The sequence below is a fragment of the Salvelinus namaycush genome, chromosome 18 (assembly GCF_016432855.1).
Source record: "Salvelinus namaycush isolate Seneca chromosome 18, SaNama_1.0, whole genome shotgun sequence".
NCBI classification, from domain to species: Eukaryota; Metazoa; Chordata; class Actinopteri; order Salmoniformes; family Salmonidae; genus Salvelinus; species Salvelinus namaycush.
In genome coordinates this window covers 14382788-14406870 of record NC_052324.1, presented here as the reverse complement: position 1 = coordinate 14406870, position 24083 = coordinate 14382788, and the positions used below count along the sequence as shown (strand labels likewise).

The 24083-nt window shown below is 42.4% G+C and overlaps 1 protein-coding gene across 2 annotated transcripts; it reads left to right on the top strand.

Annotated features, from left to right (window-relative positions):
* The first annotated feature begins 5874 nt into the window (after window positions 1-5874).
* On the top strand, window positions 5875-17212 carry LOC120063117 (SH2 domain-containing protein 3C-like). Of its 2 annotated transcripts, none has more exons than XM_039013287.1 (11): window positions 5875-6541; window positions 11044-11083; window positions 12642-12770; window positions 12884-13299; window positions 13485-13603; window positions 13926-14410; window positions 14496-14611; window positions 14778-14949; window positions 15101-15212; window positions 15427-15633; window positions 16647-17212. In XM_039013287.1, the coding sequence occupies exons 1-11, from the start codon at window positions 5895-5897 to the stop codon at window positions 16814-16816; spliced, it is 2613 nt and encodes an 870-aa protein (XP_038869215.1). In that variant the 5' UTR covers window positions 5875-5894; the 3' UTR covers window positions 16817-17212. The 2 variants fall into 2 exon arrangements, with proteins under 2 accessions (XP_038869215.1, XP_038869217.1); XM_039013289.1 differs by lacking the exon at window positions 5875-6541 and adding an exon at window positions 7925-8059.
* The last annotated feature ends 6871 nt before the right edge of the window (window positions 17213-24083 follow it).

Here is a 24083-nt window from a genome sequence, read left to right as displayed (position 1 = left end):
CATCGCAGCTGGACCATATACAGTTGAAGTCTGAAGTTTACATACACCTTAGCCAAATACATTTAAACTCAGTTTTTCACCATTCCTGACATTTAATTCTAGTAAAAATTCCCTGTCTTAGGTCAGTTAGGATCACCACTTTATTTTAAGAATGTGAAATGTCAGAATAATAGTAGAGAGAATTATTTGTTTCAGCTTTTATTTCTTTCATCATATTCCCAGTGGGTCAGAAGTTTACATACACTCAATTAGTATTTGCTAGCATTGCCTTTAAATTGTTTAACTTGGGTCAAACATTTTGGGTAGCCTTACACAAGCTTCCCACCATAAGTTGGGTGGATTTTGGCCCATTCCTCCTGACAGAGCTGGTGTAACTGAGTCACACACGCTTTTTCAGTTCTGCACACAAATGTTCTATAGGATTGAGGTCAGGGCTTTGTGATGGCCAATCCAATACCTTGACTTTGTTGTCCTTAAGCCATTTTGCCACAACTTTGGAAGTATGCTTGGGGTCATTGTCCATTTGGAAGACCCATTTGCGACCAAGCTTTAACTTCCTGACTGATGTGTTGAGATGTTGCTTCAATATATCCGCATAATTTTTCTTTCTCATGATGCCATCTATTTTGTGAAATGCACCAGTCCCTCCTGCAGCAAAGCATGATGCTGCCACCCCTGTGCTTCATGGTTGGGAGGGTGTTCTTTGGCTTGCAAGCATCCCTCTTTTCCTCCAAATATAACGATGGTCTTTATGGCTATTATAGCCATTTGTTTTCATCAGACCAGAGGACATTTCTCCAAAAAGTACGATCTTTGTCCCCATGTGCAGTTGCAAAGCATAGTCTGGCTGTTTTATGGCGGTTTTGGAGCAGTGGCTTCTTCCTTGCTGAGCGGCCTTTCAGGTTATGTAGAAATAGGACACGATTTACTGTCGACATAGATACCTTTGTACCTGTTTCCTCCAGCATCGTCACAAGGTCGTTTGCTGTTGTTCTGGGATTGATTTGCACTGTTCGCTCCAAAGTACGTTCATCTCTAGGAGACAGAACGCATCTCCTTCCTGAGCGGTATGATGGCTGCATGGTCCCATGGTGTTTATACTTGCATACTATTGTTTGTACAGATGAACGTGGTACCTTCAGGCGTCTGGAAATTGCTCCCAAGGATGAATCAGACTTGTGGAGGTCTACAATTTTTTTATGACGTCTTTGCTGATTTCTTTTGATTTTCCCATGATGTCAAGCAAAGAGGCACTGAGTTTGAAGGTAGGCCTTGAAATACATCCAGAGATACACCTCCAATTGACTCAAAGGATGTCAATTAGCCTATCAGAAGCTTCTAAAGCCACCATCCCGTCTGAACGTCAACTCTGCCTAGAAGGCCAACACCACTCTCAACGTCAACAGTGAAGAGGTGACTCCGGGATGCTGGCCTTCTAGGCAGAGTTCCTCTGTCCAGTGTCTGTGTTCTTTTGCACATCTTAATCTTTTATTTTTATTGGACAGTCTGAGATATTTATTTTTCTTTGCAACTCTGCCTAGAAGGCCAGCATCCCAGAGTCACCTCTTCACTGTGACGTTGAGACTGGTGTTTTGCGGGTACTATTTAAAGAAGCTGCCAGTTGAGGACTTGTAAGGTGTCTGTTTCTAAAACTAGACACTCTAATGTACTTGTCCTCTTGCTCAGTTGTGCACTGGGGCCTCCCAATCCTCTTTCTATTCTGTTTAGAGCCAGTTTGCACTGTTCTGTGAATGGAGTAGTACACAGCATTGTACAAGATCTTCAGTTTCTTGGCAATTTCTCGCATGGAATCATTTTGATGTTATTTTAATGGACAGAGAATGTGCTTTTCTTTCAAAAACAAGGACATTTCTAAGTGAACCCAAACTTCTGAACGGTAGTGTACATCCATGTAAGCTCCATGGGTCCAGACTAATTCTACCAATCTGTCTTACCGCCTCTGCATGTGATAAAATATGACTGATTCTATATCTCTGAACCTCTCTAGCCTCTCTCTCTGCACCTGGCATCTACCAAATGCTGCACTGTTTTCTCCCCTACCATTACAGCACTTAACCTTCACATTGCTCCGACATTCACCATAATCATGGGGCGGCAGGTAGCCTGGTGGGTAGGAGCATTGGGCCAGTAACCCAGTGGGTTAACTGAGCAAAGGCAGTTAACCCACTGTTCCGTGGGCGCCGATGACTTGGATGTTGATTAAGGCAGCCCCCCGCACCTCTCTGATTAAGATGGAAATGTGGAAGACACCATTCAGTTGTACAACTGATTAGGTGTTCCCCTCCACACTTGACACATCTTTTCTTTCCTTTACACTGAGCAGCACATGTCCCAATCTTTGGCATTTAAAACACTGCAGTGCATATGGGAGAAATTCTCGAACATAAGGAATCCTATCTGTACTTTTCCCAAAACTTTCTCAAACCTCAGCATCACTGATAAGCTTTCACTTCATTGTCTCTCTTTCTTATTGATCAACCTTTTGACATCCACTACTCTGCTTCCCTTCACATTTTCTTTAATATCATCTGTGGACATATATATTGGGACCCCAGTGAGGACTCCCCTCAACCTAGAATAAGCACCATGTACATGGCTTTCAATATTCTTCCCATTAAGCTTTTCCATTTGCAGAATCTTCGCTTGCTGAGCCTGGTTACCACAAAATATTAGCAATCTACAATTTCTAATTAACCGGGCTAGTTTAACTTCTCTTTCTCTACGGCATTGGTTAGTCGGATAGGGTGTAAATGAGGCCCTGTGGTCTCATCAAACACCATCTTTCCACTCCGACACATTATTACTCTTGCTTCCTATCTTGACCCTCTTTTTCCTTTATATACTAGATGCTCCACTGTTTCAGTATCAGGATCTGTCTTCTTCCTATGTCTTTCCACTATAGACCATTCAGATCCGTGACCCTCATCCTCATGCTCCATAGGATCAGAACTGACACCCATATTGATCGCATTCCAGCACAGCTGTTGCTTCACCAACTTTCTCTCCATTTCTTCCATTTTGTTACACACTACTCGCCGCCATTTTCCTGGACCTTCTCCCACTCCTGGCATCCACAACACACGTTGTTACCAGGGAATGACGTCAGGTGCCATTGAATTGGAATGTCAGTCTGCCCACTGAAATGGAACATCAGACAGTTCGGCTCCTGTACTACCATAATATCAGTTTAACAAACAGATATTTACAATACATCATGTTTACCTAGTTAATCTATAAAACCTACTCTGATTACAGTATTGTAGTACATGGGATTATCTTGTTCTTTCATATAAGCACATCAATGACATGGGCAAGGTCCAAGGCTTTGGCATCGACTCTGTTCAAGCACAATAAATATTTGGGAATGTATTACTGCAAGTATGCACACAAAACTGAAACTACATATAAAGGGTATATATTTGTCAATTAAATTAACATTCCACAAGCCAACAATCGTCGTCCCCGCTCTCCCTTTTCACAGATCTACTAACTTCTATTGGAATACTGTTTCATTAATACATCTCTGTTGCGTGTAACAAAGGATTTGCAACCGTATGAATAGGCCTGTACGGTACTTGCCAGGCCCTGGACGATTCATAGACAAGTCAGCTGTCATTAACAATGTCATCCTTGTGTTGGCTGTATAGGCCTAATTGTGTCAGATACCAAGTCATACTAAATGCTAGTGAAAATGTCAAAGCTTGTTTCGAGCTAGCATGGTGTTCTTTGTGCCTAGACAAACTGCTTACTGCGTACTGCTTACTGCCTACTATTGCTTATTTCTTTACATATGACAGGAAGTCTCAATAGGAAATTTAGCAACCCAGAGAAAATGATGCAAGACTTGTGCTGAGTGACTACTCACTATCTGAGTCAAAACCCCACCCTACCCCACCCCCCAAAAAAGGAGAAGCGCAAGTTCCCTCCTGATGCCCTCCTGATGTTTTGGTTTACTTATTTTTTTGGTGGGACTATTTTGTTGTTTTGCTTAATCAATATTTTGTCATCTATAGATTGTCAATCATTTATAAGCACATTAATAGATCACATCATATACAGCCTTGCTGAAAGCTCCTTAAAATAACACAACAACTGTAGAAATAAGACAACAACTGTATGTGACACTGACATGTTTTAACTTATTAGGGTAAAGGTAATGTTAATTGGAAACTTTGGTTTGATAGATTCACTAGAATGTCTGTCTTTCACATGCAGAAATGACTGCTGACGTAAAATGGATTTGCCAATTCCGCTCTCTCAAGACGACAGGAAGAACATTTCTCTGTTGGGCAAAAGAAGGTATTACTGTTCATCACACTGTGGGAACTGCATGCTGTTCAAGGAGTGTATCAAAGTTGTCCTCATATAGACTGTCTAATAACAAGGATGATAATAGGACTTGTATCCTTACACGTCTGAACCTACCCCAAACCATGAGCAAACGAAAACTGAGTAAGTTTTGTTTTTCTGAATAAATGTCTCATTCGTAATCAATTCTACAGTATATAATAAGAAGGATCACAGAATGCAACAATCCTAGAGCTCTGGTTATTTTATGAGTCAGAGTAAGGGAAAGGCAGGAGGCTTCTCATCTCTTAATGGGACTATTTGTAATGAATGAGTTCTATTGACTCTTGTTTCTCTGTCAGTTCACTCATTGTCTGCTGTTGCTCCACTTATAAAAACACTATTCAGGTTTATATGCTATTGTAAACAAAAACATAGATGGCTCATTGTTTTGTTTCAACTAGCATCTCGATTGAGCACTAAATGGAGACTGACCATGGCATACAATATAAAAACAGCTCTTACTAATACAAGCCAGCCTGCTATAGACAACAAAGTTATGTTTGTTTGGTATTATGGATTAGGTCATGTACATGTACTGTGTGTGTGTGTGTGTGTGTGTGTGTGTGTGTGTGTGTGTGTGTGTGTGTGTGTGTGTGTGTGTGTGTGTGTGTGTGTGTGTGTGTGTGTGTGTGTGTGTGTGTGTGTGTGTGTGTGTGTGTGTGTGTGTGTGGTGTGTGTAGTTTGGAGTGTATAACGACAGTAGAAGGTCATTATGTCATTTAAACTTGACCATCAGGACCAAAAACATAATTTGAAAATAATTTGAGTGAAGGAAATCCCTCTAATATTGTGCTGAAGATGAAAAACCTGATCAGATAATAGCCGACGTCTGTTACAGAATAACATATTTATAGTTCTACTTCCTCAAGTCTCCCTAGATAACGCTCTCAGTGACAAAGCAAGCCGTTCAGGTCCAGAGTACACCCCCCTCTTGCCTAATGTGTCTCTGAAAAGTAAATAAATGACTAGCGTAGGGAAAATGATAGTATTCCTCTATTGTCTCCCCCAATTTCTCCCTCTCCCACTCCTTTTAACAGCCCCTGAGGAATCATATTTAGCTGGAAGCAGGCTAGAGGCATTCAATATGTCTGCATCAAGTTTTCATGCTCTAATGGGTCCGCAGGGAAGAAACATAATTAAACAACCACAGAGTTCAGCTCTCAGTTCAGAAATGAATCCGGTGAGGGATTCAGCATGTTCGGCTTGCATGTGAAAACATTCCAGGCATGACTGAGCAGAGAGGACACAAATAATATTTTTCACATGATAAAAATGAAGAGAGGAATCTCAATTCAAAGCACATACTGTACCATAGAACACCAATGTATCAGAATATCAAATGAGCCATGGCAACAGTGGATACAGTAAGGAAATCTTGCGCTCTCTCCCCAGGTCTCAAGTGGTTTGGAAGTCTCTCCAATCTCTCCATCCGTCGTTCGTCAGACAAGACAGACCCCAAGATAACCTCAAAGCCTGATGGGAGCCACAGTGACAAAACTTTGGGGGCCAACTCAGTTGATGACATGGATACCTGCTTACTCAGCCCGGGCTATGCTCGCTCCAGTGACATGTACACACACGTAGGTACCGTGCCTCGAAAGGAGAGGCAGAAAAGCAGCAAGGGGTCAAAGAAAAAAAGGAGTAGCAAAGGTCAGATCAGTGGGGGGCAGAGCCAGTGTCAGGCTGGGGACTATGTACGAGATTCTCCTCTTCTGAGTGTCCTGTCTAGTACCCATCTTTCAGCTTTAGAGAAGCCATTGCCTGGTGGCCTTACAGGGAAAACACTGCCAGTGGTTCAGGCCCCCACTCACTCTCCCTCACCCAGCTGTGACACAGATACACTGCCATCCCGTAAAGGCTCATATGAAGTACCCAAGTCCTCTGCACTTAATAAACCCTCAGGAAATCAAGATCCACCATTGACATGTGAGGACCACTCAGTGGTCAATGCAGCCAGGACCAATCCTTGTGTGCCTGACCCTGCCACTATGCCTTCCTCCCAGAGCACTCAGTACTACTCTGACCCAGTGTCACCCACAGCGCTTACCAAGGACTTGTATGAGGTGATGGACCCTATAGCACAGGTGGTCCGCAGAGATACAGAGCAGAAGACACAAGATGATGGAAGCAGGACTCTGGGAGATTCACAGCGGATGGGGACATTTGACTGGTGAGAAACTGATTTATCACAACACAAGGGATAATATGTGTGTGAGATGAATTGATACATTCTGTAACCTTTTATATATTTTTTTCAAACAGAATATCAAAAATTTTATCTGTATCTCAGAATTCAAAAATGTGTAACTGACAGGCATAGGTTTTAAAGTCCGGAATGAACTCTAATGCCATATAGTATCCTGCAAAAGTGCTCTGAAGTGAAGTTGCATTAGCCAACCTACACTGTAAAACCATGAAACATGTGACATGCTTATAACCTAAACGTTAGTGTTTAAAACTTAAACATCAGGCATTTCGATTTTTCAATAAGTGTTCTCACCTTAAATACAGGCGTTTAGAATGCAAGACTAAACATGACAGTCAGCTTTTTTCCAGTGAGTTTCCAACCAAGAAAACACCTATATCTCCTAAGTGTTCAGATTTTAAACACTAGTGTTAACTTTCCCATCGTTCTGTTTAGAGTGCATTTAGTCATTAGAAATCCCATGCCTTTTATTCAGATCAGTGTTAGGAATGTCTGTCACCTTACCTTAGCACAACGGAACAGGACATTTGATTCAAAAAATATTTTCCATCGCGTGGTGTGTTGAGTTCATTTCAGTTAACTCTCTGAGTGAAAAAGAGGGGCCTTATTATCATATTTCCCAGCATGCTTTGTTGCAGGTTGATTTTTAGAATAGTTTGTTTTAATCCAATCTGCAAGGGGTTTTACTTATTGCACCCGTTACTGAGATGGTTGTTCCAGATTAGATTTTCTGGTTTAGCAATTTTTGATTTTGAAATCCTGCACAATAGCAGTCATTCTGTGTGCAGGTTGTGGATGATAAAATATTTGAATTCTTAGAAATACTCCCTCTGGCTGGATTCCAATAGGAATTACGTGTTTGATGTGGCCCATGAGCCAGGATTTTCTGACCACAATGTGGAGTATAACTAGACCATATGAATTGTATATGTGGTCATTAAGGATTTACTTTTAATTGAAACACATTCACTTAGGCAGTCATCTAGTGAAGGCTCCAGGAATATAAATAATTGAATGGAACAACCACAGTCATGGGTGGGTGTCACATTCAGTTAAAAGTCATTCTGTGAAATACGCAAATATGGCTTTACACCCTACAGTGTTAAAACAACACCCCCTCGAAGTGTTACAGAAAAGTGTTTAGTTAAGTGTTCAGATCCTAAACACTTGGTTTGACAGTGTACCTGTTTCTCGAGGCGGGACGCTTAATTAATCGCCTTTAAAATTGGATGTGCCCATAAGCATGAATTTGAAAGGTCTTGTAGAATAGCAAAACGATAATTCGACTCCGACAATAACATGCATGGGCTGAAGGTTCCTCCCCTGCACGGTTTTTGCGCGTGGACGAGAGCACCCTTTGCTCCGCTTGTAGTTCAGCTCAGCGCAATGACTTGAGATCGTTACACCGCTAGAGATGTGCGAAACTCATGATATAGGCTACCGCCCGATTCCGTCTCGAGTATTTACTACCATGGGAATAAGGTGAGTTATCAGATTTCTAGATCTCTTATGATAATACAATACCATCACTTCATGGTGGATGTACGTTTGATGGATAAGTTCTAGTTCATAGGTTGTTTATTGCCTGGACTGCATAGTCATGTTCTCTCTGAGCACTTTCGTTTGAAAACTGTTTTTATGTTTTGGACATTGTAACATTCACATATGTTGCAGGTAATGTCATTATGTTACGTTGTAACATCTTGCAGTTGCAGCCTGCACACTGCACAAACAACTAATCCATCCTAGTTAATTATATTCATTAGCTGCATGGTGCCCGGAAGTGACTTACTGCCACACAGTATATCTTGATATACATGAATACATCTATTTTCTTATGACACATGAATAAACCCTATTCGCATGAAATGTTCAGCTTCGGACAGTGATCTCTGGGTTTAATGTCCTACAATAGCCTCGCCTATAGTGTCTGTTTGTCATTTGGGGAGCCTGGGATATGGGTTATGTAATGTGTATTGCTTAAGGAAGTTGGACGTTTTCCTTCATTTCAGCGAAAGGAGGACATTATTACTGCTCTCTGTCCAGTGAATGGCGACCATACAGTCTATGGTCGAGACTGACTTCTGATTGTCGTAACAGCTAGTGGAAGTAATTGATCTCTCAGCCAGTTGAACTTGACCTTATGTTCCCTGACGTTCCCCGAAGCCAGGGGTCCCCAATTACATTTAGCGGATGGTCGGGTCGGGAACATAGTTCTAAATCATTTTTACACTGAAAATTGACCACAAGAAACCCAAACAGATATAGTATTTGACAATAATCATTTCAAACCTTGACCACATTGGGATACGGTCACATATGCCTCTATTTATGCGTGGGAATACTTTGGAACAGATTTCCTAAATTAAAATCACTTTGAGCTAATTTCCTGGTGATTTTGCAGCAATGTCCAACAACAAATATCACCCGTGGGGATCACCCACTTATTGGGGAACCCTGTCCTAGACATTATGTACAGACCGGGATTCTACTACCTATTAGTCTATAGAAGAGAGGAAACAATATTGAGCGAAATGCCGCTGGTATAGATGAAAGTGAAAATGTGAAGGATGGAAGTTCAGATCAAGGGTCATTTTACTCTCTATGCTGAGGTCAATAGACAGCTTGTCAGTAGTGATTCATTTTGCCTGATCATCGGAAAAAAAATCGAATTTAAATTAACAACAATTCTACGCATTTTGTCATGAGTAGAGAAACTTTTGCATTTTTCAAGCACATTTTCAGCAATTCCACACATTTTGCCTTGACTTATGCCATGTTCATATGATATCTGGGTGACTTACAAAATCAATGGGGACCCACTGTAGGCCAGGAACCCTGGGCACTGTAGGCCAGGAACCCTGGGCACCTGAATTACCCGGTCGGTAATTCAGCCATGATTACTACAAGGTTTAGATAGCTGGCCAGACTAAGTTACCTAGCAATCTACAGTGTATAAAACATTAGCTTCAAGGGCTAATTGAGTGACTGTCGGTGACTGACATAACAAGAGAAAAACTGCTGATACACAACCACATTTCAAAATGACTACCTTGTGTATTCTACTATTCATACTCCCAACAGTAAGTTGAGACCCTGACTGAGTTCCCCCCCAAAAACAGTGGTGGCGGGGGCCCCTAGCGGCCACGGGGGCCCCTAGCAGCCACGGGGGCCCCTAGCGGCCACGGGGCCTTGCGCTCAATGCGTAGTCTGCGTATAGGCAGAGGTGGCACTGGTCAAGTGTCTTTAGTGTAAAGCTCTAAACTCTAGACTCACTCGAAGGACATAGCTTTCATAGTCATGAGTGTGATCTGTGAAACCTCGCTCTTTCCTCGGTTTTACTGACAGTGACACTGCTCCATTATAAACCGTGTCATAAACTACTTACTGTGTCCTTATGTATATGGGCAGTGTACAATGTTCAGTGTTTGCAGGTCATACTGTATGTGATTCTTATTATTGTTTTGAGCCACAACCCACTTCAAGGGGTTGTGTGTTTGTGTGTGTCTCCCCCATACACAGCTGCCTCATGGCTGTTTGATGACGTTAGTTTATGCTGTAAATATGGATCTTCATCTAGGGAAACTCATCCGGCCAAGTACTGAATAGGGAGGCTCCTTAGCTCAAACTGAAATGGCGGTCAGAGGAGCTTGGCTTTATTAGGCATCATAGAAACATGGGAAATGAGTCTGCAGATTCTTCTTCTTGTCAGATAATGAAAGCTAGTTCTACTGCTGGTTTTTGTCATCATTATCTCAGTCTGTGTTATTGTAGTTTGGGACCCCTGTGGGCCATCTATGTGTGTTTGTTAGTGAATGTATCTTTAGCTGGAAGGAAGGAGGGGGGAAGAATGGTATGTTGGGGAGGACGAGGAGCAGCTGTGTGAGTGCTTGCGTGCATGCGTGTGTGTGTGTGTGTGTGTGTGTGTGTGTGTGTGTGTGTGTGTGTGTGTGTGTGTGTGTGTGTGTGTGTGTGTGTGTGTGTGTGTGTGTGTGTGCGTGCGTGCGTGCGTGCGTGCGTGCGTGCGTGCGTGCGTGCGTGCGTGCGTGCGTGCGTGCGTGCGTGCGTGCGTGCGTGCGTGCGTGCGTGCGTGTGTGTGTGAGATTGAGTTCATGGGAACAAGAGGTCATGTCTCTTGACAGTACTCTTGTGGAAACGTTCTTGGCTGAGGAACAACAGAAAGTCCAAAGTAACACTTTTCAAAAGCTCCTGACATGCCTCTCGTCTTCCATGATAGTTTTTGTTTAATGTCACCGGCTGTTGCTTGGAGTTGTCATATTAGTACATATCTTGGAGGTATTGCAGATTTGAACTCCTACTAGACTGTTATGTAATAGGCCTATTTCCCCCTAGCCGAGGCACATAGAGAAGTACATACACAGAGGACAAGGCCCTGAATGTTGTGCCATCACAATGAAGAGCATACATTTCCATTCTAACATGATGTTTTCCCCTCTCTCTTCCAGCCAATTGGATCCCATTGAAAGCAAAGGTGAATATGTGAAGGTAAGATCTTTTACCTCCTCCTCACTACTAATATGGATGGATTCATAATAAGTGGTCCTTTTGAGACATTCTCTCGAACATAAAACTCTGAGGTGCCCGTTTTAGCATTGCAAAACAACAAAAAAAGGAGACTTGTTTACTTCTTCCTATAGAGTGTGTTGTTTTTAGAATCCCCTCTCTTGCTGTGTTTGTGTGGAACCAGGAGAACTGTGATGGGGATCACAGTGTGTGCAGCGGTCGAGCTCTAATTGAATTAGGTTCGGTGACATAAAAGAGTTGGGAAGCCTGCCCATTCCAGAGGAATAGTTTAGAGACGACTGTGTAACTGTGGGCAACTGAGCCTGATCTGGATATGACTGGTTATGCCTAGTGCAGATGGAAAGACTGAAGGAATTCAGATACATTCATTCGTTGGATCCTCTCTAACTTTACAACCATACAATTGATTCTACATTTTAAATCAACTTTATTTGATGCCTTATTTTATCAATATATATTACATTATATATATACGGTCCCGCCCAAAAAAGTGACTTTCCAAAAAACAAGACCACTTGCCAGCAGCATACCACCCTGCATCCCACTGCTGACCTACCTGTGACGCTAAGTGGGGTTGGTCATAGTCAGTCCCTGGATGGGAGACCAGATGCTGCTGGAAGTGGTGTTGGAGGGCCAGTTGGAGGCACTCTTTCCTCTGGTCTAAAAAAAATATCATAGGGCAGTGATTTGGGACATTGTCCTGTGTAGGGTGTTGTCTTTCAGATGGGATGTTAAACATGTGTCTTGACTGTCTGTGGTCACTGAAGATCCCATGGCATTATTGTAGGAGTTGGTTATTGAGCCTGGTGTCCTGGCTAAATTCCCAATCTGGCTGTCAAACATTCAATTTGTATTTAAAATGAACACTTTCCCTCCTTGAAATGCAAAATTATCTTGATGCAGCAAACCGGTATGTTATTAATTCAATCCAAAGTATTCATGAGATCTGTAGGTTTCCTCTTCATTTTGAAAGTGTTTTTGGAGCAGTGTCAATCAGTCCATGGGACAAACCATTAAATAGAGGGAAATGTTGTTGTTTGAGAAAACAACATGTCACCTACTGTAGTTGAAGGCTTGGGAAGGGAACAGTCGTTAGGACCAGTAGATCCGCCCATTTAAAATGAATTCCAAGAAAGATTTATACAAGTGGTGATTGGAGGGTCAGGGTGCTTGATCTACTTTGTCTGGGAGACTGTGTGTAAATAGGTGACAGCTTGGCTGACTAATGGCTAAGCTACACAATAACGTTACCGCAACAACCTGCCCAAGACTGTGCTCTGGTGACATGCCAGTGTGGGAATGCCTGACTTTTTTTCTCTGACCTTCCCTGCTTCACTCCATCTACTGAATTTCACAACAGACTAACCGGGGGAAAGGCAACAAAGTGACTTGTTTCCACTGTCTGGTGCTGAATCTACGCAGATGCTGTAACTGTTGTTTCACAGGGGTTATGAAGTTGAAATGTATTTTATTTTCATCTCTTCTCTACGTCTTACCTTTGCTTCCTATGTCTTTTAAGTTCTCCAAGGAGAGGTTCTGGTTGGATGTCCCGTCTGAGAAGCTGCGCAGGGAGCTGGAGGAAGAGCTGAAACTAAGCAGCAGCAACCTGTTGAGCCATGGCTGGTACCATGGACACATCCCCTGGGAGGTGAGGCTCCCCTGCTCCCTCAAACATCTGGACATACATATGCACACGTACACACGCATGACATTCGTAGTAATCTCTAGCTCTCCTTAACTGATGTGTCCTTTGACTGGCAGGTGTCAGAGACTCTGGTGTTGCACCATGGGGACTTCCTCATCCGAGACTCTCTCTCCAGCCTGGAAGACTATGTGCTGACCAACCGCTGGAACCAAAATACCCTGCACTTCCTAATAAGCAAGGTCCTGCTTCAGACCAGTGAGACCTACACCCGGGTCCAGTACACCCTGGAGGGAGAGGCCTTCGACTCTGTGCCTGCTTTGGTTCACTTCTACGTGGGGAACAGGATGGTTTTGACTCAGCAGAGTGGGGCTCAGATCCACAGTCCCGTTAATCGTACTCTACCACTACACTACTTGGAGGCAGCCTTCACTCTGGCCAACCACAAGGGCTCTCTGAACTCTCCCTCCTGTCAGAAAGGGGCTCTGGTCAAGACCCAGAGTGGGAATGGGATGGACAAGATCTGCCCGCTTAGGTGAGACTGGTTCTCATCTGCACTGTCCTCTGCTCTTTTGACTACAGCACCAGTTTGGCTGTGAGCAGTTTTTTTGCTGTGCTTCAAATATAGTTTGTTGATTTTGACTAAAGGTGTGTGTGTGTGTGTGTGTGTGTGTGTGTGTGTGTGTGTGTGTGTGTGTGTGTGTGTGTGTGTGTGTACAGCCCTTCTACTCTTCACCACAGGGGGGCAGTCAGGAGCTGTAGCTTCAATTTGGATCAGATTGAGAAAATCCATCAGCCCCCTTCACCTATTGGAGAGAACCTTCTCTCTTCACCATTCAGTGAGTATGGGGCTGTTTTTGTACAGCAAAACATCACAAGTACATAATCAAATATCTGCACTGTGAGAGTGCCACATAAAAACTCTTCAATTGCTTCCCAGTGACTTTAGTTTCAAATAAAACACTTCCATAGGAAAGGACTGACATAATATTAATTTGATTTTTAACCCTTATTTTACCAGGTAAGTTGATTAAGAACACATTTTCATTAACAGCAACGACCTGGGGAATAGTTACCTGGGGAATAGGGGAGGGATGAAGTGTGACAAAGTGTTATATTGTGTAACTCATTATTGTGAATTTCCTCTGCTTGTATCTGAAGTCACCCAGCAGCCCAGGAGTCCACGTGTCATCCGAGTGCCAGAGGTGGCTCCCTCCCCATCTGTCTCCAGACGCTCCAGCAGCAGGACCCAACCCTGCCCCTCACCCTCACCCTCCCCCAACAACAACACACAACAGACCACCAGAGCCCAGGCCTCACCAACCCACATATATCTGACTCCAGACACAGACAGCAGCTACAGTCAGCTCTGTCCTGCCACCCCACCAGCTCAGAGTTATGTGAAGCGGCTGTGTACGGAGGAGGAGGAGGGACAGAGTGTTGTAGACCCTGTGAAGGAGGAGAATGTGTATGAGGTCCCTATAGTGGAAACAGCCTCTGCCTTCAGGCCTAGTAGGTACCAGTCCCCACTGATGACCAAGGAGAACAGGCCCCTGGAGGTGGGGGTGCTGAGGAGGATCAAGGAGCTGCTAGCCCAGGTGGATGCCAAGACAGCGGCTAAACACATCACCAAGGCTGACTGCATGGTACTGACACACACACACACACACACACACTCCCTCATTGCACAACCCAAACATATCCTTTTCTTACCATGTCTCTGGTCCTCAGGTCGCCAGAATATTGAACGTGACTCCGGAGATGCAGAGGAAGATGGGTGTAAGTTCTGGGATGGAGCTACTGACCCTCCCACACGGTCACCAACTCCGTCTGGACCTGCTGGAAAGGTGAGGACTGGCATTACTTTTCACATTACTTCACACACTTTTTGGTTTTTCAGATTTTTGGGTGTTTCTGTGTCAGCTTCCTTGTATTTCTAAATTCACCAGTTTAATTGACGTCTTTGTAAAGTCTCTGTTTTCTCTGTGCCTCGGCTATCCCTCTATCATCCAGGTTCCAGACCATGTCCATCATGCTAGCTGTGGAGGTGCTGGGTTGTACTGGCAGCACTGAGGAGAGAGCTTCCCTGCTGCACAAAACCATCCAAATGGCTGCTGAGCTCAAGAGCAACCTGGGCAACATGTTTGGCTTCGCCGCCATTATGAGAACCTTAGAGCTGCCACAGGTACAGTACATACGGATGGGCGTTGGAACTGAAGAGTTACTCATACATAACTACTGTAACTAGTATGTGGAGCAGGTTACATTTAGGGGAGGTAAAGCATGAGTTACACTGATCAGTGCATTGATGAGCATTTATTTTCTTTGCCTCTTAGATCTGCCGTCTGGAGCAGACGTGGATGGTGTTACGCCAGCGACACACAGAGGGCGCTATCCTCTATGAGAAAACCTTGAAGCCTTTCATGAAGCGCATGAACGATGGGAAAGGTACTTCATCCAAATTTATCCCCAAAGACATTTAGCCTACATTCCCTAAATAGTCTCCTTATTTTAACTAGAGCCTAGGGAATAGGGTGCCATTTCTGACACACCCATTGTCTCACCCCCTAAAAGCAGTGAATGCAAACATTGACCTTAATGAGAGTATACAGTGTGTCCAATACAATGCCTAATAGACCTCTTCCTCTCCTCTCTTTCTAAGAGAGCGGTGCATTTTCTAACACATCTTTCCCGCACGTGGTGCCCCTCCTATCCCTCCTGGAGAAGAGTGTGGCGGTGGCGGACGGGGCGGAGCCCTGGGAGACGGTGGAAGCGGGGATGGATGTGGTGATGAGTCATCTGGCGGCGGCACGTACTATGGCACAGCTGGGTGGCAACTACTGCGCCAACGCAGAGAAAAATCTACAGGGTGGGAGGAAGTCTTTGTACTATGTTCACCAAAACTATATTGCGATACAGACCACAACCATGTTGAGAGACAGACCACAACAATGTTGAGAGACAGACTAAAACCATGTTGAGATACAGACCACAACAATGTTGAGAGATACAGACCAAAACCATGTTGAGAGATACAGACCAAAACCATGTTGAGAGATACAGACCAAAACCATGTTGAGATAGACTGAAACCATGTTGAGATACAGACTAAAATCAGCTTGAGATAGACCAAAACCATGTTGAGATACAGACCACAACCATGTTGAGATACAGACCACAACCATGTTGAGATACAGACTACAACCATGTTGAGATACAGACTACGACCATGTTGAGATACAGACTACAACCATGTTGAGATACAGACCACAAACATGTTGAGATACAGACTACAACCATGTTTAAAGACAGACCACAACCATGTTGAGATACAGACCACAACCATGTTGAGATACAGACCACAACCATGTTGAGATACAGACCACAACCATGTTGCGATACAGACCACAACCATGTTGCGATACAGACCACAGCCATGTTGAGATACAGACTACAACCATGTTGAGATACAGACCACAACCATTTTGAGAGACAGACTAAATATATGTTGAGATACAGACTTAATCCATGTTGAGATATAGACTTAATCCATGTTGAGATACAGACTAAATCCATGTTGAGATACAGACTAAAATCATGTTGCGATACAGACTAAATTTATGTTGAGATACAGACTAAAAACATGTTGAGATACAGACTAAAACCATGTTGAGTTAGACTAAAACCATGTTGAGTTACATACCACAACCATGTTGAGATACAGACTAAAAACATGTTGAGATACAGACTAAAACCGTGTTGTGATATTAAGTATTTCATAAAAGTTTGCCACCACGACACCAACACAATTTACCACATATCTGAACATGTATTAGTGAGGCTTCAATGATGATCTCTTTGTGTTGTGTTGTGGACATACAGGTTTCCAGGAGCAAGCTGAGGTTCTAGAACTCTTCCTCACAGAATTCCAGATGAGGTTGCTGTGGGGGAGTCGGGGGGCGGAGGAGAACCAGGCAGAGCGATACACCAAGTTTGACCAGGTGTTGACCGCCCTGTCCAACAAACTGGAGCCCCCCCATTCGGCACAGTGACCTTTAACCCCAACCCACATTGGACCTGAATGGGTCTGTCTTGCCTTTGTCTCTTGAAATGAGAAGCAACTCCTGTCAAGTACTCCGTGTCAACTGACATGGCTGTACCAGCAAGACTGAGTCAGGACATTTTTTTTGTCTTGAGAGATGCTATGCTATGGCTTAAATTCATGGTTCTGGGTAATAAGGTAGGCTACTAATGCCGCTTTATCATTTCACATAGAAATGTGCTTCACTACACAGACTTGTGCTGTGAAGTAGTAAACAGAGAATAATGCTCTGTTGGCGTATGGCCAGAGAAGGATTACTTTATCCTATCCTAGGTATTCCTTAAAGAGGTGGGGTTTCAGGTGTCTCCGGAAGGTGGTGATTGACTCCGCTGACCTGGCGTCGTGAGGGAGTTTGTTCCACCATTGGGGTGCCAGAGCAGCGAACAGTTTTGACTGGGCTGAGCGGGAACTGTACTTCCTCAGAGGTAGGGAGGCGAGCAGGCCAGAGGTGGATGAACGCAGTGCCCTTGTTTGGGTGTAGGGCCTGATCAGAGCCTGAAGGTACGGAGGTGCCATTCCCCTCACAGCTCCGTAGGCAAGCACCATGGTCTTGTAGCAGATGCGAGCTTCAACTGGAAGCCAGTGGAGAGAGCGGAGGAGCGGGGTGACGAGACTAACTAGCTGATAATAAGAAGGGAATTTTGTTCTTTGCTCAGTAGCATTGTATTTGTTACTTTAATCATGCTACAAAGAGTACACTTCAGTCAGGTAATATTCATGGTCAGTCAACACATGCATTTCAAAACCTATTTAGCACATCCTAGTAATCTCTCTTGTGTGTACATTAACTTATACTCTAACGTTACTTACATTAAGCAGAACATTTACTTGCTTATAACTTATTATAAGTCAATAAGTTTGTAATATATGTAGGGAAAGTGTTAAAATGAATAATGCCACTAGTATTTGTTGTTGTCCTAGTTCTGTGATCAGTGATGAGACAAGAAAACCAACCACTACTACTCAATCATGTATGATACTGTATACGTCACTATGCAATACATATTTACTTTTGGTGCTATTCACAAAAATGTGTCTTTAACTTGTGTTTAGCATTAGTGTATTTTATCATGAATTTGATCAAGCTGGTACTACATCAGAACATGCTTTGATAGGGTCGTTATCAAACAATGCACTGTTCTTAGTTCCAAAGGTGCAAATTATTTAAAGATATGTTTGGAATCTAAGCCTATTTGTCCATGTATTCAACGTAAATGCAATGGATATATTGACTGACCTGACTATATGACATATGTAATATAATTTAATAAAAATCATTTATTGGTGTTGGAACATGTCTTCTTTGTCACACGAAGTCAACGTTAGGAAGTTATCAGACCAACAGTCACATTTTATTGTCATCATAATGTGCTTACCTTGCAGTGGCGGTCGGTGCCGATTAAGATGAGGGAGGCTGACATTTTTCTTATGAGCATGGCCTTTATTACAGCATATTGGATGACTGTCATTCATATTCCATTCACCCAGCTCAATGTAACATCGATAGGTTTAGGTTAATACTGTACATGATACTCCAATTTCCCTATATCCATCATGAGGTTACTGCAACCTAGCCTATGAATGAAAGTTTACAACGTAGGTGCACAGGTTGAGAGAAGATTTTGAGTAATCAAGGTGACAGACAGTGACACTTTCAATACCGCCCTGCAAACTCTTGCCTGCATCTAGTTGATTTAGGGTGTAATCATTAGTCCAACAGTTGCAAATGAGAGTTTCTATTGGACAAATTCAGGTATGTTTATCCCCGTTTCGTTCCGTTTGCTTCCATTTAAGAAACGTTTCGGCGGAATGAATACACCCCTGATAACACACAAACACAGGTCACTTTCATAGCAGCCACATACAAACAGCATGATCACTTTGCTTGTTAATTCCTTCTCTCATCTGTGACCAGATGCCTCACAAGTCCTCAACTGGCAGCTTTATTAAATAGTACTTGCAAAACACCAGTCTCAACGTCAACAGTGAAGGTGCAACTCCGGGATGCTGGCCTTCTAGGCAGAGTTGCAAAGAAAAAGCCATATCTCAGACTGGCCAATAAAAAGATTAAGATGGGCAAAAGAACAGACACTGGACAGAGGAACTCTGCCTAGAAGGCCACTATCCCGGAGTCGCCTCTTCACTGTTGACGTTGAGACTGGTGTTTGCGGGTACTATTTAATGAAGCTGCCAGTTGAGGACTTGTGAGGTGTCTGTTTCTCAAACTAGACACTCTAATGTACCTGTCCTCTTGCTCAGTTGTGCACCGGGGCCTCCCACTCCTCTTTCTATTCTGGTTAGAGCCGGTTTGCACTGTTCTGTGAAGGGAGTAGTACATGGATGGATTATCTTAGCGAAGGAGAAACGCTCACTATGTCATGCTGTATAATGATAGGAGACAGGCGCAGGAATACGAAATTGTTTTTTTTATTTCTCTACCCAAAATAGAGTACGTCATGAACATGACGGGGACGAAGCCCAAAACAAACACGTGTATATATATAACACAGGGCTGTAACCCAAACAAAGAGTGAGATGTAAACCTCTAATAAATACATGGGATAAGACCTGTAATAACAAGTGCACACTAACACGGTAACATTAAAACCGATACAACAGACCACAGGTAATCACAAGACCAACGGACATGGAACAATAAGGAACAGAGGGCACATATATACACATACTAATCAGGGGGAATGGGAACCAGGTGTGCGTAATGAGACACGACAGTTCGGGGTTGGTGGTAATGATCCAGATCAGTGACGCCTAGAAGGCCGGTGACATAGACCTCCGGAGCTGGTGAACGGAATGAGCAGCAGTACCGGGGGAATACGTGACACACTAACAGGGATGTTAACAAATTTGTGCACAACATTTTTGTGCGTATGGAACATTTCTGGGATCATTTATTTCAGCTCATGAAACATGGGACCAATACTTTACATGCATACTGAACAAAAATATAAACGCAACATCAGGTAGTGGGCTGGCTAATGAAGATAAAGCTGTTTTCTGAATATCTATCTCACTGTTCCTGTAAAGTTTGAAGGCCTGGACGTTGAACTATCATTGTGCTTTTCAGTAGATCCCATGTAGTGTTCCTGTGACTGTAGTCCTAGTTAAACTTCTTATGGCTGCAATCCCGCTACCGGGATATGACAACAGCCAGTGAAAGTGCAGGGCGCCTAAAATTCAAACAACAGAAATCTCATAATTAAAATTCCTCAAACATACATGTGTCTTATATAATTTTAAAGGTAATCTTGTTGTTAATCCCACCAAAGTGTCTGATTTCAAATATGCTTTTCAGCGAAAGCACTACAAACAATTATGTTAGGTCACCACCAAACCACAATAAGCACAGCCATTTTTCCAGCGAAAGATAGCAGTCACAAAAAGCAGAAATAGAGATAAAATTAATCACTAACCTTTGATTATCTTCATCAGATGACACTCATAGGACTTCATGTTACACAATACATGCATGTTTTGTTTGATAAAGTTCATATTTATATAAAAAAATCAGAGTTTACATTGGCGCGTTACATTCACTAGTTCCAAAAACATCAAGTGATTTTGCATAGCCACATCGTTTCAACAGAAATACTCATCATAAATGTAGATGATAATACAAGTTATACATATGGAATTATAGATATACCTCTCCTTAATGCAACCGCTGTGTCAGATTTCAAAAAAACTTTACGGAAAAAGCAAATCATGCAATAATCTGAGACGGAGCTCAGAACAATAGCCAAATTAGCCGCCATGTTGGTATCAACATAAACCAGAAAATACATGATAAATGTTTCCTTAACTTTGATGAACTTCATCAGAATGCAGTCCTAGGAATCCCAAGTCCACAATAAATGCTTGATTTGTTTGATAATGTCCGTTATTTATGTCCAATTAGCTACTTTGGTTAGCGCGTTTGGTAAACAATTCCAAAGTCACAAAGCGCGTCCACTATAACGTGACGAAATGTCCAAAAGTTCCATAACAGTCAGTAGAAACATGTCAAACGATGTACTGAATCAATCTTTAGAATGTTGTTAACATACATCTTGAATAACGTTCCAACCGGAGAATTAGATTGACTTCAGATGAGCGGTGGAACGGAGGTCCTCCTCATGTGAACGCGCATGGTGAAAGCATGGTCAGCTCGTGGCAGTGGTGACTAATTCCTGTCTCCTTCGGCCCCCCTTCACATTAGAGTCATCAGACAAAGTTCTATTGACTGTTGACATCTAGTGGAAGCCGTAGGAAGTGAAAACTCATCAATATCTCGCTGTAATTTCAATGAGAGCTTGGTTGAAAATCTGCCACCCTCAGAAAAATTCCAAACAGGAAGTGGAACTTCTCAGGTTTTTGCCTGCCATATGAGTTCTGTTATACTCACAGACATAATTCAAACAGTTTTAGAAACTTCAGAGTGTTTTCTATCCAATACTAATAATAATATGCAAATATTAGCAACTATGACTGAGGAGCAGGCCGTTTCCTCTGGGCACCTCTGTGCACCTTTCATCCAAGCTACTCAATACTGCCCCTGCAGCCATAAGAAGTTAATGTCTGGTCGGGTAGCTAATGCAGATGGCCTGCCAGTAATTGGTTCTTCATCATCTTCTGGCTGACCTGTGACTCTGTCTTACTTGTACTAGATATCCTTTTTTCAAGGCTTGGATGTTGAAATATCAATGTGATTTTTAGTAGATCCCCTGTACGGTATTCCTTGTTATTGTCCAGTGAAATACTACTGCCGCTCAGTCTAGTAGTGCTCATTTTGTGCCTTAAGAGGGTGATTCTGTGTGATGGCTTCTGGTTATTTGTCTGAAACTACAGGGGCATATCATGGACTATTTGTAAAAACGATTTATATCACAAAGCCCCTGCTATGAGGTTATGAGTTAGCATTCACTGTGGTTCTGAAATGGAAGTGCTTATAGTGTGTGTATTTGTATTGCATTTTGAGTCTAATTGTACTGTTTGCATGAGTTACTTGATGTGGAATAGAGTTCCATGTAGTCATGGCTCTATGAGTACTGTATGCCTCCCATAGTCTGTTCTGGACTTGGGAACTGTAAAGAGACCTTTTGGTGGCATGTCTTGTGGGGTATGCATGGGTGTCTGAGCTGTGTGCCAGTAGTTCAAACAGACAGCTTGGTGCATTCAACATGTCAATACCGCTCACAAATACAAGTAGTGATGAAGTCAATCTCTCCTCCACTTTGAGCCAGGAGAGATTTACATGCATATTATTAATGTTAGCTCTCTGTGTATAACTAAGGGACAGCCGTGCTGCCCTGTTCTGAGACAATTGCAATTTTCCTAAGTCCCTCTGTGGCACCTGACCAAACGACTGAACAGTAGTTCAGGTGCGATAGAACTAGGGCCTGTGGGACATGCCTTGTTGAAAGTGCTGTTAAGAAGTCAGAAAAACGCTTTATTATGGACAGACTTCTCCCCATCTTGGCAGCTGTTGTATAAATATATTTAGACCATGACAGTGTACAATCCAGGGTTACTCCAAGCAGTTTAGTCACCTCAACTTGCTCATTTTCCACATTATTCATTACAAGATTTAGTTGAGGTTTATGGTTTAGAGAAAGATTTGTTCCAAATACAATGCTTTTAGTTTTTGAAATATTTAAGACTAACTTATTCCTTGCCGCCCATTCTGAAATGAACCGCAGCTCTTTAACTTCTCTGCGCTACGGATCCCTTTAGCGGGAACATTTTCCTAAACAACCGCTGAATTGCAGGGCGCAAAATATTACTAAAAATATTTATAATCATGCAATCACAAGTGAAATATACCAAAACACAGCTTAGCTTGTTGTTAATCCATCTATAGTGTCAGATTTTGAAAATATGCTTTGCAGCGAAAGCAATCCAAGCTTTTGTGAGTGTATCAATCAATGCTAGAACAGCTAGCCCCAAATTAACATGGTCACGAAAGTCAGAAAAGCAATAACATTAATCGCTTACCTTTGATAATCTTCGGATGTTTGCATTCACGAGACTCCCAGTTACACAATAAATGTTATTTTTGTTCGATAAATATTACTTTTATAACAAAAAAACGCCATTTGGGTTGCGCGTTATGTTCAGAAAACTACAGCCTCGTTCAGTTCAACGAAAATTCCAAAAAGTATCCGTAATGTTCGTAAAAACATGTCAAATGTTTTTTATAATCAATCCTCAGGTTGTTTTTAACAAACATAATCGATAATATTTCAACCGGACCGAAACCTATTCAATAAAAGAGAGAAAGAAAATGGAGAGCTACCCCTCTTGCACGCAGGAACTAATCAAAGGACACCTGACAAGTTTTTAAAAATCTCGCTCATTTTTCAAAATAAAAGCCTGAAACTATGTCGAAAGCCTGGTCACAGCCTGAGGAAGCCATTGGAAAGGAATATGGTTGATATCTCTTTAAATGGAAGAAAGACGGGCAAGGAAACACAGATTTAAAATTTAAAAAATCACTTCCGGGTTATATTTCATCAGGTTTTCGCCTGCAGAATCAGTTTTGTTATACTCACAGACAATATTTTGACAGTTTTGGAAACTTTGGAGTGTTTTCTATCCTAATCTGTAAAAGATATGCATATTCTACGATCTGGACCTGAGAAATAGTCCGTTTACCTTGGGAACGTTATTTAAAAAAATATATATATAATCTGACCCCTAGCGTCAAGAGGTTAAGTTTTGCAGTAATTTCAGTCGCTGTAGTAGCTGATGTGTATAGTGTTGAGTCATCTGCATACATAGACACACTGGCTTTACTCAAAGCCAACAGCATGTCGTTAGTAAAGATTGAAAAAAGTAAGGGGCCTAGACAGCTGCCCTGGGGAATTCCTGATTCTACCTGGATTATTTTGGAAAGACTTCCATTAAATATAGGTTAGACAGGTAACTCTTTATCCACAATATAGCAGGGGGTGTAAAGCCATAACACATACTTTTTTCCAGCAGCAGACTATGATCGATAATGTCAAAAGCCGCACTGAAGTCTAAAAAAACAGCCCCCACAATATTTTTATCATCAATTTCTCTCAGCCAATCATCAGTAATTTGTGTAAGTGCTGTGCTTGTTGAATGTCCTTCCCTATAAGCATGCTGAAAGTGTGTGGCCTTACCACATCAGGATTAAGATGGATATTTTATTTATCAATATATCACTTACCCCATCCATCAGAACTCATGTCTTT